The sequence below is a fragment of the Salmo trutta genome, chromosome 24 (genome assembly GCF_901001165.1).
Source record: "Salmo trutta chromosome 24, fSalTru1.1, whole genome shotgun sequence".
NCBI lineage: Eukaryota > Metazoa > Chordata > Actinopteri > Salmoniformes > Salmonidae > Salmo > Salmo trutta.
In genome coordinates, this window is record NC_042980.1 from 28,658,685 (window position 1) to 28,674,372 (window position 15,688).

At 42.6% G+C, this 15,688-nt stretch overlaps 1 protein-coding gene across 2 annotated transcripts in view; it reads left to right on the top strand.

Annotated features, from left to right (window-relative positions):
• Window positions 1–15,688, top strand: part of edar (ectodysplasin A receptor) — a 41,628-nt gene that overhangs the window by 7,731 nt on the left and 18,209 nt on the right. For both annotated transcript variants that reach the window (XM_029711726.1, XM_029711727.1), the window contains exon 2: window positions 14,708–14,772. In XM_029711726.1, the coding sequence (XP_029567586.1) occupies window positions 14,722–14,772 (51 nt within the window). In that variant the 5' untranslated portion in view covers window positions 14,708–14,721. The remainder of the gene's footprint in view (window positions 1–14,707; window positions 14,773–15,688) is intronic.

A 15,688-nucleotide genomic window follows, 5' to 3' on the forward strand; every position in this document is an offset into this window, starting at 1 on the left:
ATAATCTTATTAAATACTTTTTTCTTTACATAGTTGAATGTGCTGACAACAAAATCACACAAAAATAATCAATGGAAATCCAATTTATCAACCCATGGAGGTCTGGATTTGGAGTCACACTCAAAATTAAAGTGGAAAACCACACTACAGGCTGATCCAACTTTGATGTAATGTCCTTAAAACAAGTCAAAATGAGGCTCAGTAGTGTGTGTGGCCTCGGCGTGCCTGTATGACCTCCCTACAACGCCTGGGCATGCTCCTGATGAGGTGGCGGATGGTCTCCTGAGGGATCTCCTCCCAGACCTGGACTAAAGCATCCGCCAACTCCTGGACAGTTTGTGGTGCAACGTGGCGTTGGTGGATGGAGCGAGACATGATGTCCCAGATGTGCTCAATTGGATTCAGGTCTGGGGAACGGGCGGGCCAGTCCATAGCATCAATGCCTTCCTCTTGCAGGAACTGCTGACACACTCCAGCCACATGAGGTCTAGCATTGTCTTGCATTAGGAGGAACCCAGGGCCAACCGCACCAGCATATGGTCTCACAAGGGGTCTGAGGATCTCATCTCGGTACCTAATGGCAATCAGGCTACCTCTGGCGAGCACATGGAGGGCTGTGCGGCCCCCCAAAGAAATGCCACCCCACACCATGACTGACCCACCGCCAAACCGGTCATGCTGGAGGATGTTGCAGGCAGCAGAACGTTCTCCACGGCGTCTCCAGACTCTGTCATGTCTGTCACATGTGCTCAGTGTGAACCTGCTTTCATCTGTGAAGAGCACAGGGCGCCAGTGGCGAATTTGCCAATCTTGGTGTTTTCTGGCAAATGCCAAACGTCCTGCACGGTGTTGGGCTGTAAGCACAACCCCCACCTGTGGACGTCGGGCCCTCATACCACCCTCATGGAGTCTGTTTCTGACCGTTTGAGCAGACACATGCACATTTGTGGCCTGCTGGAGGTCATTTTGCAGGGCTCTGGCAGTGCTCGTCCTGCTCCTCCTTGCACAAAGGCGGAGGTAGCGGTCCTGCTGCTGGGTTGTTGCCCTCCTACGACCTCCTCCAAGTCTCCTGATGTACTGGCCTGTCTCCTGGTAGCGCCTCCATGCTCTGGACACTACACTGACAGACACAGCAAACCTTCTTGCCACAGCTCGCATTGATGTGCCATCCTGGATGAGCTGCACTACCTGAGCTACTTGTGTGGGTTGTAGACTCCGTCTCATGCTACCACTAGAGTGAAAGCACCGCCAGCATTCAAAAGTGACCAAAACATCAGCCAGGAAGCATAGGAACTGAGAAGTGGTCTGTGGTCCCCACCTGCAGAACCACTCCTTTATTGGGGGTGTCTTGCTAATTGCCTATAATTTCCACCTGTTGTCTATTCCATTTGCACAACAGCATGTGCAATGTATTGTCAATCAGTGTTGCTTCCTAAGTGGACAGTTTGATTTCACAGAAGTTTTTTGTTTTTTTTGTTTTGAATTATTATAATTTTTTTGTGCTGGCACCCCGAGCTGCCCATGTCGCCAATACCTAAATCCGCCTATACCTAAATCCGCCACTGGTCCTTTGCCAAGATAATCCATCCACCTGACAGGTGTGGCATATCAAGAAGGTGATTAAACAGCATGATCATAACATAGGTGCGCCTTGTGCTGGGGACAATAAAAGGCCACTCTAAAATGTGCAGTTTTGTCATGTGGCACAATGCCACAGATGTCTCATGTTTTGAGGGAGCGTGCAACTGGCATGCTCACTCTAACTGTAGGAATGGTATGGGAAGGCATAAGCTACAGACAACGAACATTATTGCATTTTATCTATGGCAATGTTTGGGATGCTCTGGGTCGATGTGTACGACAGCGTGTTCCAGTTCCCGCCAATATCCAGCAACTTCGTACAGCCATTGAAGAGGAGTGGGACAACATTCCACAGGCCACAATCAACAGCCTGATCAACTCCATGCAAAGGAGATGTGTTGCGCTGCATGAGGAAAATTGTGGTCACACCAGATACTGACTGGTTTTCTGATTCATATTTTTTTTAAGGTATCTGTGAACAACAGATGCATATTCCAAGTCATGTGAAATCTATAGATTAGGCCCTTTTGAATATATTTCAATTGACTGATTTGCTTATATGAACTGTAACTGTAAAATCTTTGAAATTGTTGCATGTTGCATTTATATTTTTGTTCAGTGTACATACTAAATATATTGTTTCTTGTTGGCTCTGTATTATGATCGTGGTGATCAATGCTTTGTATTTGTGTACCTTTAAAAATAGATATATCTAATTTTTGAGTGACAGCCCACGGGTGGATTCAAGCTGACTATTAAAGTATAGGAATGTATTTATTGTGCATGTAGCCTCCCCCAACTAGAAAATAATTAAATAAATAAAGACAAAAATGTAATTAAAAAAAACAATAGGTTGAACTAACCAAAGCGTAATTTTCATCATTCCAATCAGTAAAAGCACTTCAGATGAACAACAACGTCGTCCCACTTTTTAAAGTGTATCATCACGTCCGTAAAAGTGATCTCCTCTGTAAGCCAATGCCTAAGGAGAGTCTCTCCTTTCTAATGCTTTACTGTGCCAGGCAATCTGTACGGTCTCTGTCTTATAAGCCATGCCTGAGGTGTGGGTCTGTATAAAGTATTTCTTTGTGCCTGAGGTGTGGGTCTGTATAAAGTATTTCTTTGTGCCTGAGGTGTGGGTCTGTATAAAGTATTTATTTGTGCCTGAGGTGTGGGTCTGTAGAAAGTATTTCTTCGTGCCTGAGGTGTGGGTCTGTATAAAGTATTTATTTGTGCCTGAGGTGTGGGTCTGTAGAATGTATTTCTTTGTGCCTGAGGTGTGGGTCTGTATAAAGTATTTATTTGTGCCTGAGGTGTGCGTCTGTATAAAGTATTTCTTTGTGCCTGAGGTGTGGGTCTGTATAAAGTATTTCTTTGTGCCTGAGGTGTGGGTCTGTATAAAGTATTTATTTGTGCCTGAGGTGTGGGTCTGTAGAAAGTATTTCTTTGTGCCTGAGGTGTGGGTCTGTATAAAGTATTTCTTTGTGCCTGAGGTGTGGGTCTGTATAAAGTATTTCTTTGTGCCTGAGGTGTGGGTCTGTATAAAGTATTTATTTGTGCCTGAGGTGTGCGTCTGTATAAAGTATTTATTTGTGCCTGAGGTGTGGGTCTGTAGAAAGTATTTCTTTGTGCTCGAGGTGTGGGTCTGTAGAAAGTATTTATTTGTGCCTGAGGTGTGGGTCTGTAGAAAGTATTTCTTTGTGCCCGAGGTGTGGGTCTGTAGAAAGTATTTCTTTGTGCCTGAGGTGTGGGTCTGTAGAAAGTATTTCTTTGTGCTCGAGGTGTGGGTCTGTAGAAAGTATTTATTTGTGCTCGAGGTGTGGGTCTGTATAAAGTATTTCTTTGTGCCTGAGGTGTGCGTCTGTATAAAGTATTTCTTTGTGCCTGAGGTGTGGGTCTGTAGAAAGTATTAATTTGTGCTCGAGGTGTGGGTCTGTATAAAGTATTTCTTTGTGCCTGAGGTGTGGGTCTGTATAAAGTATTTATTTGACTCGAGGTGTGGGTCTGTAGAAAGTATTTCTTTGTGCTCGTGGTGTGGGTCTGTAGAAAGTATTTCTTTGTGCTCGAGGTGTGGGTCTGTAGAAAGTATTTCTTTGTGCCTGAGGTGTGGGTCTGTATAAAGTATTTCTTTGTGCCTGAGGTGTGGGTCTGTAGAAAGTCTTTATTTGTACCCGAGGTGCAGATCTGTATAAAGTATTTCTTTGTGCCTGAGGTGTGGGTCTGCAGAAAGTCGTTCTTTGTGCCTGAGGTGTGGGTCTGTAGAAAGTATTTCTTTGTGCTCGAGGTGTGGGTCTGCAGAAAGTCGTTCTTTGTGCCTGAGGTGTGGGTCTGTAGAAAGTATTTCTTTGTGCCTGAGGTGTGGGTCTGCAGAAAGTCGTTCTTTGTGCCTGAGGTGTGGGTCTGTAGAAAGTATTTCTTTGTGCCAGAGGTGTGCGTCTGTAGAAAGTATTTCTTTGTGCCAGAGGTGTGGGTCTGTAGAAAGTATTTCTTTGTGCCTGAGGTGTGGGTCTGTAGAAAGTATTTCTTTGTGCCTGAGGTGTGGGTCTGCAGAAAGTCGTTCTTTGTGCCTGAGGTGTGCGTCTGTAGAAAGTATTTCTTTGTGCCTGAGGTGTGCGTCTGTAGAAAGTCTTTATTTGTACCCGAGGTGCGGGTCTGTATAAAGTATTTCTTTGTGCCAGAGGTGTAGGTCTGCAGAAAGTCGTTCTTTGTGCCCGAGGTGTGGGTCTGTCATGCCGTTAATGACACAGATAATGACTGTCAGTGTGTTTATGTGAGATTAACTCTCGTTTGAAGATTAATACCCTGGGGCCTGGGGAGACTGAGGTTGGCTTTTAACACAGACATGTCCCGACAGGAAGGAGAGGGAGAGGGAGGGATAGGGAAGGAGGAAGAGAGGGAGAGAGAGGAGAGAGGAGGGACAAATAGAGGGAGAGGTGGGGGACAGATGGGGAGAAGAATATGAGTGAGAGGCAGAGAGAGGAAGTGGGAGAGAGCAAAGGGAGTGAGATGGAGCTAGAGGGATCGGAAAGAGTGAGGGAGCTAGAGGGATAGGAAAGGGTGAGGGAGCTAGAGGGATAGGAAAGAGTGAGGGAGCTAGAGGGATAGGAAAGAGTGAGGGAGCTAGAGGGATAGGAAAGAGTGAGGGAGCTAGAGGGATAGGAAAGAGTGAGGGAGCTAGAGGGATAGGAAAGGGTGAGGGAGCTAGAGGGATAGGAAAGGGTGAGGGAGCTAGAGGGATAGGAAAGAGTGAGGGAGCTAGAGGGATAGGAAGAGTGAGGGAGCTAGAGGGATAGGAAAGAGTGAGGGAGCTAGAGGGATAGGAAAGAGTGAGGGAGCTAGAGGGATAGGAAAGAGTGAGGGAGCTAGAGGGATAGGAAAGAGTGAGGGAGCTAGAGGGATAGGAAAGAGTGAGGGAGCTAGAGGGATAGGAAAGGGTGAGGGAGGAAGAGAGTGAGAGAAAGAGCGAGAGAAGGGAGAGATGCTCTTGAAATAGAGTGATGCATTCCAGTCCAGGGGAGTAGGGAGTGTGTGTGTGGGTGTGTGTGTGGATGTGGGTGTGTGCGGGGTGCAGGGGACTCGCGGGGGTTTGAGGGGCTGGAGCCTGATGAAAGCATCAGGGTGAGTGTGTGTGTGCGTGTGTGCGTGTGTGTTCGTTTAGTCTGATAATGAGGTGCTCGGGGCAGCGTCGTTTGGCAGCTCTCACTTCCTGTTCAGAAGACAAGCTTTTTATCAAAACAAAAAGTTACATTTTCTTCTTTTATCCTGAAAGCCCGACAGCGCCACTGGGTCTCCTAAACACGCACACACACGCACACACACACACACGAGCGCACGCACGCAAGCACGCACACACACAAACACTCCACAATGATTCGCACAATTAAACTAATTTCAGCTCAGAAGTCAATGTCTCTGTGTGTGTGTGTGTGTGTGTGTGTGTGTGTGTGTGTGTGTGTGTGTGTGTGTGTGTGTGTGTGTGTGTGTGTGTGTGTGTGTGTGTGTTTAGGAGACCCAGTGCATGGGGGCTGTGATTAAACAGGATCAAAGGGAAAAGGACGTGACCCTTTCAGACGATCAGCTCCGTTCAACATGTGAACGTTTCTCTCCAGTTACAGTAGCACCTTGATCTGGAACACAGGAACCGTCCTGGAGACCGACCCCCTCCCATCACCACTTACCCACCACCCCCTGCCCACAATCCCCCATCCAGTCTCCTGAAACCATGAAAGAAAGAGGGCGTGGATTTCATCTCCCTCTGATTAATTCAAGTAGTGTAGTCGATCTAATCTGTGTTTGATTGACTGTGTAGTAGTGTAGTAGTTAGTGGTAACTCTATCTCTGATTCCCATCAGTTGTTTTGTTAGTGATCGTCAGTGTCTCTCCAGCTCTTCAGTTGAGCTGTCACAGAGAGAGAGAAGAGTCGGGGTGTCAGAGGGTACACAATGCTCTTTTCTCCTGCTGTGTGTGTGTGTGTGTGTGTGTGTGTGTGTGTGTGTGTGTGTGTGTGTGTGTGTGTGTGTGTGTGTGTGTGTGTGTGTGTGTGTGTGTGTGTGTGTGTGTGTGTGTGTGTGTGTGTGTGATACCTGCAGAGTTAGGGTGACAGCGGGACCCCTATAGCAGACAGGCTAAACTCGTTCTCTCTTTATGGATCATCTGATACAATAACAGCTCCATGAATAGAACTATTACACACACTGCATGGTGCTGCATACAGTACACACCAACACTACAGTACACACCAACACTACAGTACACACCAACACTACAGTACACCAACACTACAGTACACCAACACTACAGTACACACCAACACTACAGTACACCAACACTACAGTACACACCAACACTACAGTATACACCAACACTACAGTACACCAACACTACAGTACACACCAACACTACAGTACACCAACACTACAGTACACACCAACACTACAGTACACACCAACACTACAGTACACCAACACTACAGTACACCAACACTACAGTACACACCAACACTACAGTACACCAACACTACAGTACACCAACCCCACAGTACACACCAACACTACAGTACACACCAACACTACAGTACACCAACACTACAGTACACCAACACTACAGTACACCAACACTACAGTACACACCAACACTACAGTACACCAACACTACAGTACACCAACACTACAGTACACACCAACACTACAGTACACCAACACTACAGTACACCAACACTACAGTACACCAACACCACAGTACACCAACACTACAGTACACCAACACTACAGTACACACCAACACTACAGTACACCAACACTACAGTACACACCAACACTACAGTACACTAACACTACAATACACCAACACTACAGTACACAGCAACACTATAGACTCTTAATGTCTGGAGAAAGGCTTTGTTCAATCTCTGAAACCACAGTAAAAAGCCAGCTAATTCTCTCTTTTTCTCTCTCTCTTTTCCTTCTCTCTCTTTCTCTCGCTCTCTCTCAACCTGTTGTTTCTTGCATATGGTGCAATTATCTGTCAGAGAGACTCCATGAGAAATTTACTTGATAACAATAATTACAGTGTGTGTGTGTGTGTGTGTGTGTGTGTGTGTGTGTCTTACACAACCTCTCCGCTTCAGAGACTGTTTTTGTCTTAGTTACTATTCAAATACATATTTGCAGTGAATATAATTCCCCCTAAAGACAGGCAGACAGGCTTAGATGTTGCCCATCCTGTGGGTCTGAGTCAGAATGTCTTGCATGTGAATTTCCCCATCCAATCTTGGGTTTGTCTAAATTACTTTATGTACTGTGTGTTTGTGTGAGAGTGAGCTACACTTCCTTAGTATGTTACTACACTCTTTGAAAAAAGGGATCCAAAAGGGTTCTTCAGCTGTCCTCATAGGAGAACCCTTTTTGGTTCCAGGTAAAACCCTTTTAAGTTCCAGGTAGAACCCTCTGTAAAAAGGGTTATACCTGGAACCAAAAAGGGTTCTACCTGGAACCAAAAAGGGTTCTTCAAAGGGTTCTCCTATGGAGACAGCCAAAGAACCCTTTTAGGTTCTAGATAGCACCTTTTTTAAAGAGTGTAGGGATGTGTAGAGACAGTATGGGACTAATTCAAGATTTGGGAGGTAAATCACTTGGACACTTGTGTGTTTTTCCAGGAGCAGTATCAGCAACATTGTCTCCATGTGGTGTAAAGGCTTCTATTATTTTGGGAATGTATTTCCACAAACTAAAGAGACAGTGTGGTGGAGTGTTGAGATTCACGTTTAAAGACCTGGCTGCTTGCTGGATCCATCTGTTATGTGTCACGATTGCGCACCATACAGTACTGTACACACTGGCACAATGAGGCCTGATATATTATGTTTGCTGTGTAATAGTAAATGTGAATACGCTCAGCCAGAGGTTAGAGCGTTAGTTGTTCATGTGTATGTGTCACGTCCTGACCAGTAGAGGGGGTAGTTGGGTCAGGACGTGGCAGGAGGGAGTGTGTGTTTTTTATTGTTTCATTGATTTTGGCCGTGTGACTTCCAATCAAGCACAGCTGTAGAGGGTTGTGGTTGATTGGGAGTCACACATAAGGTGCCTACTTTGCCTTGTGGGGTTGTGGGTGGTTGTTTTTTACACTGCTTGTATTAGCCTGTAGAACTGTCACTGTTGTCACCCTTTTTGTTGTTAAGTGAATGCTCTACTCCTTTTTTGGCAATAAATGACCATGAGTATTCACATACCTGCTGCGCCTTGGTTCATTTCAGAAGACAGCCGTTACAGTATGTTAATGTGCATGCTGTAGTTTATAAAGGGAGATAAACAGGCAGGTAAACAGTCAACCAAACAAGGCAACAGCTCAGTCCTCCTGACTGCAGGGCTGCAGGATTTACTGCCTGTTTGATTTACTGCCAACACACATGCACACGTGCACACACACACATGCACACACACACACGCCCTCTGCAGGAGAGAGAGAGAGCACACTAGCCATGGTGGGGGCCATTAGGCTCCAGTAAAATCAGTGTTTGTTTAATAATGTGACCCCATTAAAGACTGGAGCGGGTCATTACTGTGGTGTTTCAGAAAACCTACACTCTCGGTGTCCTCACAGAATGAGAAAATAATTCATCTGTATCTAAGAAGGCTTGTAATGACCGAGAGTTTCCCTGAGCCTGGACAGTGTTGAAACTCATCTGAGACCCTGTGTGTTTCTGTTTAACGGTTTAACTCAGCTTTAGGTAATGATGTTTCTGTTTAATGGTTTAACTCAGCTTTAGTAATGGGTGTTTCTGTTTAACGGTTTAACTCAGCTTTAGGTAATGATGTTTCTGTTTAATGGTTTAACTCAGCTTTAGGTAATGATGTTTCTGTTTAACGGTTTAACTCAGCTTTAGGTAATGGGTGTTTCTGTTTAACGGTTTAACTCAGCTTTAGGTAATGATGTTTCTGTTTAATGGTTTAACTCAGCTTTAGGTAATGATGTTTCTGTTTAATGGTTTAACCCAGCTTTAGGTAATGATGTTTCTGTTTAATGGTTTAACTCAGCTTTAGGTAATGATGTTTCTGTTTAATGGTTTAACCCAGCTTTAGGTAATGATGTTCCTGTTTAATGGTTTAACCCAGCTTTAGGTAATGATGTTTCTGTTTAACGGTTTAACTCAGCTTTAGGTAATGATGTTTCTGTTTAATGGTTTAACTCAGCTTTAGGTAATGATGTTTCTGTTTAACGGTTTAACTTAGCTTTAGGTAATGATGTTTCTGTTTAATGGTTTAACTCAGCTTTAGGTAATGATGTTTCTGTTTAATGGTTTAACCCAGCTTTAGGTAATGATGTTTCTGTTTAATGGTTTAACTCAGCTTTAGGTAATGATGTTTCTGTTTAATGGTTTAACTCAGCTTTAGGTAATGATGTTTCTGTTTAATGGTTTAACCCAGCTTTAGGTAATGATGTTTCTGTTTAACGGTTTAACTCAGCTTTAGGTAATGATGTTTCTGTTTAATGGTTTAACTCAGCTTTAGGTAATGATGTTTCTGTTTAATGGTTTAACTCAGCTTTAGGTAATGATGTTTCTGTTTAACGGTTTAACTCAGCTTTAGGTAATGATGTTTCTGTTTAATGGTTTAACTCAGCTTTAGGTAATGATGTTTCTGTTTAACGGTTTAACTCAGCTTTAGGTAATGGGTGTTTCTGTTTAATGGTTTAACTCAGCTTTAGGTAATGATGTTTCTGTTTAACGGTTTAACTCAGCTTTAGGTAATGATGTTTCTGTTTAATGGTTTAACTCAGCTTTAGGTAATGATGTTTCTGTTTAACGGTTTAACTCAGCTTTAGGTAATGGGTGTTTCTGTTTAATGGTTTAACCCAGCTTTAGGTAATGATGTTTCTGTTTAACGGTTTAACTCAGCTTTAGGTAATGATGTTTCTGTTTAACGGTTTAACTTAGCTTTAGGTAATGATGTTTCTGTTTAATGGTTTAACTCAGCTTTAGGTAATGATGTTTCTGTTTAATGGTTTAACTCAGCTTTAGGTAATGATGTTTCTGTTTAATGGTTTAACTCAGCTTTAGGTAATGATGTTTCTGTTTAACGGTTTAACTTAGCTTTAGGTAATGATGTTTCTGTTTAATGGTTTAACTCAGCTTTAGGTAATGATGTTTCTGTTTAATGGTTTAACTCAGCTTTAGGTAATGATGTTTCTGTTTAACGGTTTAACTCAGCTTTAGGTAATGATGTTTCTGTTTAACGGTTTAACTCAGCTTTAGCTAATGATGTTTCTGTTTAATGGTTTAACTCAGCTTTAGGTAATGATGTTTCTGTTTAACGGTTTAACTCAGCTTTAGGTAATGATGTTTCTGTTTAATGGTTTAACCCAGCTTTAGGTAATGATGTTTCTGTTTAATGGTTTAACCCAGCTTTAGGTAATGATGTTTCTGTTTAATGGTTTAACCCAGCTTTAGGTAATGATGTTTCTGTTTAATGGTTTAACTCAGCTTTAGGTAATGATGTTTCTGTTTAATGGTTTAACTCAGCTTTAGGTAATGATGTTTCTGTTTAATGGTTTAACCCAGCTTTAGGTAATGATGTTTCTGTTTAACGGTTTAACTCAGCTTTAGGTAATGATGTTTCTGTTTAATGGTTTAACTCAGCTTTAGGTAATGATGTTTCTGTTTAATGGTTTAACTCAGCTTTAGGTAATGATGTTTCTGTTTAACGGTTTAACTCAGCTTTAGGTAATGATGTTTCTGTTTAATGGTTTAACTCAGCTTTAGGTAATGATGTTTCTGTTTAACGGTTTAACTCAGCTTTAGGTAATGGGTGTTTCTGTTTAATGGTTTAACTCAGCTTTAGGTAATGATGTTTCTGTTAACGGTTTAACTCAGCTTTAGGTAATGATGTTTCTGTTTAATGGTTTAACTCAGCTTTAGGTAATGATGTTTCTGTTTAACGGTTTAACTCAGCTTTAGGTAATGGGTGTTTCTGTTTAATGGTTTAACCCAGCTTTAGGTAATGATGTTTCTGTTTAACGGTTTAACTCAGCTTTAGGTAATGATGTTTCTGTTTAACGGTTTAACTTAGCTTTAGGTAATGATGTTTCTGTTTAATGGTTTAACTCAGCTTTAGGTAATGATGTTTCTGTTTAATGGTTTAACTCAGCTTTAGGTAATGATGTTTCTGTTTAATGGTTTAACTCAGCTTTAGGTAATGATGTTTCTGTTTAATGGTTTAACTCAGCTTTAGGTAATGATGTTTCTGTTTAATGGTTTAACTCAGCTTTAGGTAATGATGTTTCTGTTTAACGGTTTAACCCAGCTTTAGGTAATGATGTTTCTGTTTAATGGTTTAAGTCAGCTTTATGTAATGGGTGTTTCTGGGGGGAAAGACTCTCTCGTCAAGACCTTCCAATTACACTGACCACATTACTTATACTTTACTGACACACGCGTGCACACTCATTTATCCTTTATTGAGAGAAATAAGAGCTGACTGTTATTATAATGCTGGGAGTGGGCCAATAAAAATCTGTCTCCTGTAGGTAAGGGCCTGGCAACACACACACAGACGGACGCAATACACACATAAGCACGCACACACATGTACGCACGTAAGCATGCATACACCCACACACGCAACTCTCTCACACACAGTCTATAGCTGTGCTATAAACATAATTCAATCAATTAAATCCTCTACATTGATATTATTCTCTTAAATACAAGAATAAAAAGGATAAATCATGTTTGAAGTTTGATCTAATTTTAGTTTTATGTGTTCTTCAATGTACTTGTGAGTGCTTGTATACCTTAGTCACTACAGATCTTAGAGAAGAGCGAGAGTGTGTGTTTGACCGTGACATACCTGTGAGTGCCTATATAAGTGTAGTAACTTTGTGCTGCCAGAGTATTTAAAGGGTTTCCAGATCTGTGACAGTACTACTGTAACTAAAACAAAGTACAGTCCCTCTAATGCAGGCCAGGGCAAAGGCCAGCCCGCGACCTTATTCAATACGGCCCGCGGAATCATGCTCAGATCACAGAAATAATTATCGATAGTAAAGTTTTGAAAAACATATTTGTTATTCAAATTAAAATCCCCATGAATAGTCGCCTTTGTGTAATGATTTAACTCCCACCGCTTGTGGGCATTTATTTTGAAGCCACGTATAAATAACAACTGAACGACGGTGATTGACAGGCTGACACACGTCATAGTTACAAATAGTAGCTAGCTAGAAATTGTGCAAAAATGTGTTTTTCAAAGATTTCAAAGAAAAGGAAAGTAGACAATGAATGTAGGGGGTTCCAGCAAGAGTGGACGTCGAAATATTTCTTTATTGAGATATCAGGGAAAGCTGTGTGCAAGAGAGCATCGCTGTGTCCCGACACTTCCAGACAAAAAGTTCAGAGAAATATAGGAATATATATTCTGAGTTGCTTTCTCAGTTGCAAAAGCAGCAAGGACTTTTCACAAAACTGCATTCAGCAAACGACGGAATTGCGAGAGCTAGCTATGTACTGTCCTACAAAATTGCTAAACATAGCAAGCCATTTGCTGAGGTAGAATTAATTAAATAATGTTTAATTGACTCTGCAGCAATACTTTGCCCCAACAAGAAATAGTTGTTTGAAAATGTTTCCCTGTCAAGACGAAGTGACACGGCGTGTTGAGGACATCGCAGAGAATATGGAACAACAGTTGAAAGACAAGGTAAAGGATTTCTCCTATTTCTCCTTGGCCCTGGATGAGAGCAGTGATGCACGTGACACGGTGCAATTGTTGATTTTCTTACGAGTCATAACCCCAGACTGTTAAATTACAGAGGAGCTTGCTTCAGTGCACTCAATGAAGAGCACAACCACAAGGAAATATTTATTGGAGGAGGTTAATAAGTGTGTGGCAAAGCTGGGACTGAGTTTTGAAAAGGTATCCAGGGTGCCCAAACTTGACAGGATAAAACTTTGGCCTTCTGAAAAGGATACATCAAGTAGCTGAGCTGAACTCAGATCAGAAAATAATTTTCCTGCATTGCATTATTCATCAGGAGGTGCTCTGTAAATGTGTTCTGAAAATGAGCCATGTTGTGGATACAGTCACTAAAGTGGTAAACTTCTTAAGAGCAAAATCTTTAAACCACAGCCAGTTTGTCTCACTGTTGGAAGAGACAGTCGGGTCATGCAGATCTCCCCTTCCACACAAACGTGAGATGGCTGAGTTTGGGGAAGATGCTTAAAAGGGTGTGGGACCTGAAGTCGGAGATTGCTGAGTTTTTGTAAATGAAAGGAAATATGTGGATTTCCTTCAACTGCAAGATAAAGAATGGTTGGCTGATTTTACCTTCACTGTGGACATCATGGCCCTCATGAATGAACTGAATTCCAAACTACAAGGGAAGGTCCTTTTTGCACATCAGATGTACAGCCTTGTCAAAGCCTTCAAGGGAAAATGACTCATCCTGACCCACCAAGTAGAAGCCAACAATCTCACCCACCTTCTGACACGACTAGTCTGTTCCCTATCAAATGACCAGCGGGAGAAGCATACATCACTGCTGCGTGCTTTGAACGGTGAATGTTGAGAATTTCAAAGTGTTGGGAAATGACATGGTGTTGGTTTCCTCTCCTTTCACCTTCAATGTGGATAACGCTTCTACTGACCTGCAACTTGAGCTTATCGATCTTCAGTCTGATGCAGTGATTGGAGAACTATTCAAACAATGTCACTGACGAGGTTCTATGCATCCCTGGATGAACAAAACGTTCTAAAGATTAGGAGTTATGCTCAGAAGATGTTTGGGTCAACCTATGTATGTGAACAGAATATAACACGTCAAGGCACAGATAATCCGTTACAGACTCTCACCTCTCAGCAATCCTGCGCATAGTGACGTCAGAAACTATACCTGACTTCACTGCTCTAGTCAATGTCCATCAGAGAGTTGATTGAGTAGTTTAAATGTAATCTTGAGCGTTCTCTCTTTCTTGTGTTTTTGTGCATACCCGTTAACAAGAGTTCTGTCCGTGGTGCTGAATGCACAGTGTACTTGTCCCTCCGTGTAGTTCATTGCCTGTTTAATAATGAAAATACCTACCAAAAGGAGAACATGGAAGAGGTTTATTTCTGTGCATGTTAAAAAGTAAAATAAGTAGCATATCTGGATGTGATTTATAGTAGATGTCTGTCAACACAGTCATAAACATGATGTATAATCCTGTAATATGATTCTGGCCCACGATGGCAAAAATATATTCTAATGGAAAATAATTGTCCAGGCCTGCTCTAATGGCTGGTTACCCATAATCCATCTGTGTCAGAGAGGTGACGAGCTGATCCTCTCCTCTTCCACCAGGCTACTCTCCTCCTTTCACACACTCCTTCTCTCCCGCTCTCTCTCCTCAGTGACTGGCAGCTCTGATAGGGGGATCATTAATGATCTCATCACATCAGTAGGGCAGAGGAGTAACCTACAGTAGAGAACAGTATCACCTACACACACACACTCAGTCAAGTATAACTCACACAAATGATGACGCATAGTGTGGGTGTGGATCAAATGTTTATGAGGAGTGACGGCTTTCTTAAGCAGTGGAAGACTTGTATTTCTGACCCTCTTACCTCTCTCTCTCTCTCTCTCTCTCTCTCAGGGGAAGGTGAGAAGATGTTTCAGAAAGGAAGTCACATAGAGTCCCTCTTCCTCTGTTTGTTGTTGGTGAGTATCTTTCAAATTACATTACTCCTGTTTCTTTCCTCCTCGCCTCCATCTCCTTTTCCTCCTTTCCTTCCTCTTCTCATCCTCACCAATGAAACAGTGCAACAGATACACAGACGCATGCGTGAACACACACACACACACACACACACACACACACACACACACACACACTCGTACAGACATAACACTGGCAGAGGTACAGCCAGACTTTAGCAGGTCTTTGCCAGAGGTTGTGAAACTTCACAGGTTCCTCCGTGGAGCTCTAAGAGAGCAGTTCTAATCTGGGCCTGAATCTCTCCTGAATCTCTCCTCTCTTCCTCTGATGTTGAAACCTGTTGGCTGTGTGTGTGTGTGTTGGCTGTATTCCCAGGAGTTTAACTTCCCTCAGAGCTCAATTAATGATTCCCACTAAAGCCACTCCTGGAGGGCTGGATTAGAGAGAGAGAGAGAGAGAGAGAGAGAGAGACACCTCTTCCCCATCCCATCTCATCTCTTCCTCCTTCTGCCTCATCCTCCTATCTTCTCTTTTTTCAACCTCCTCCTCTTCCTCACACCTCATCCCATCTCCTCTTCCTCCTTCCACCTCTTCCTCATCCCAACTACTCCCATCTCCTCTTCCTCCTTCCACCTCTTCCTCATCCAACCTACAGCGCTCCCATCTCCTCACATATCCTCTTCCTTCTTCCTCCTTTCCCCTACTCCATACACAGTGTATGACAGCCCCAGACTCACATGTCTTCCTGACAGAAGTCTCAGTTTTCTCCAGCTCCCCAGCTGCTCAGTCTGTCTTGTATTTGTTGTTGTAGAGTTTGTCAGTGGTGTAAAGTACTTAAGTAAAAAATATGTATATTTTTTACTTTTACTTCACTAGATTCCTTTTACTTCTAATTTTACTTCACTACAATCCTAAATA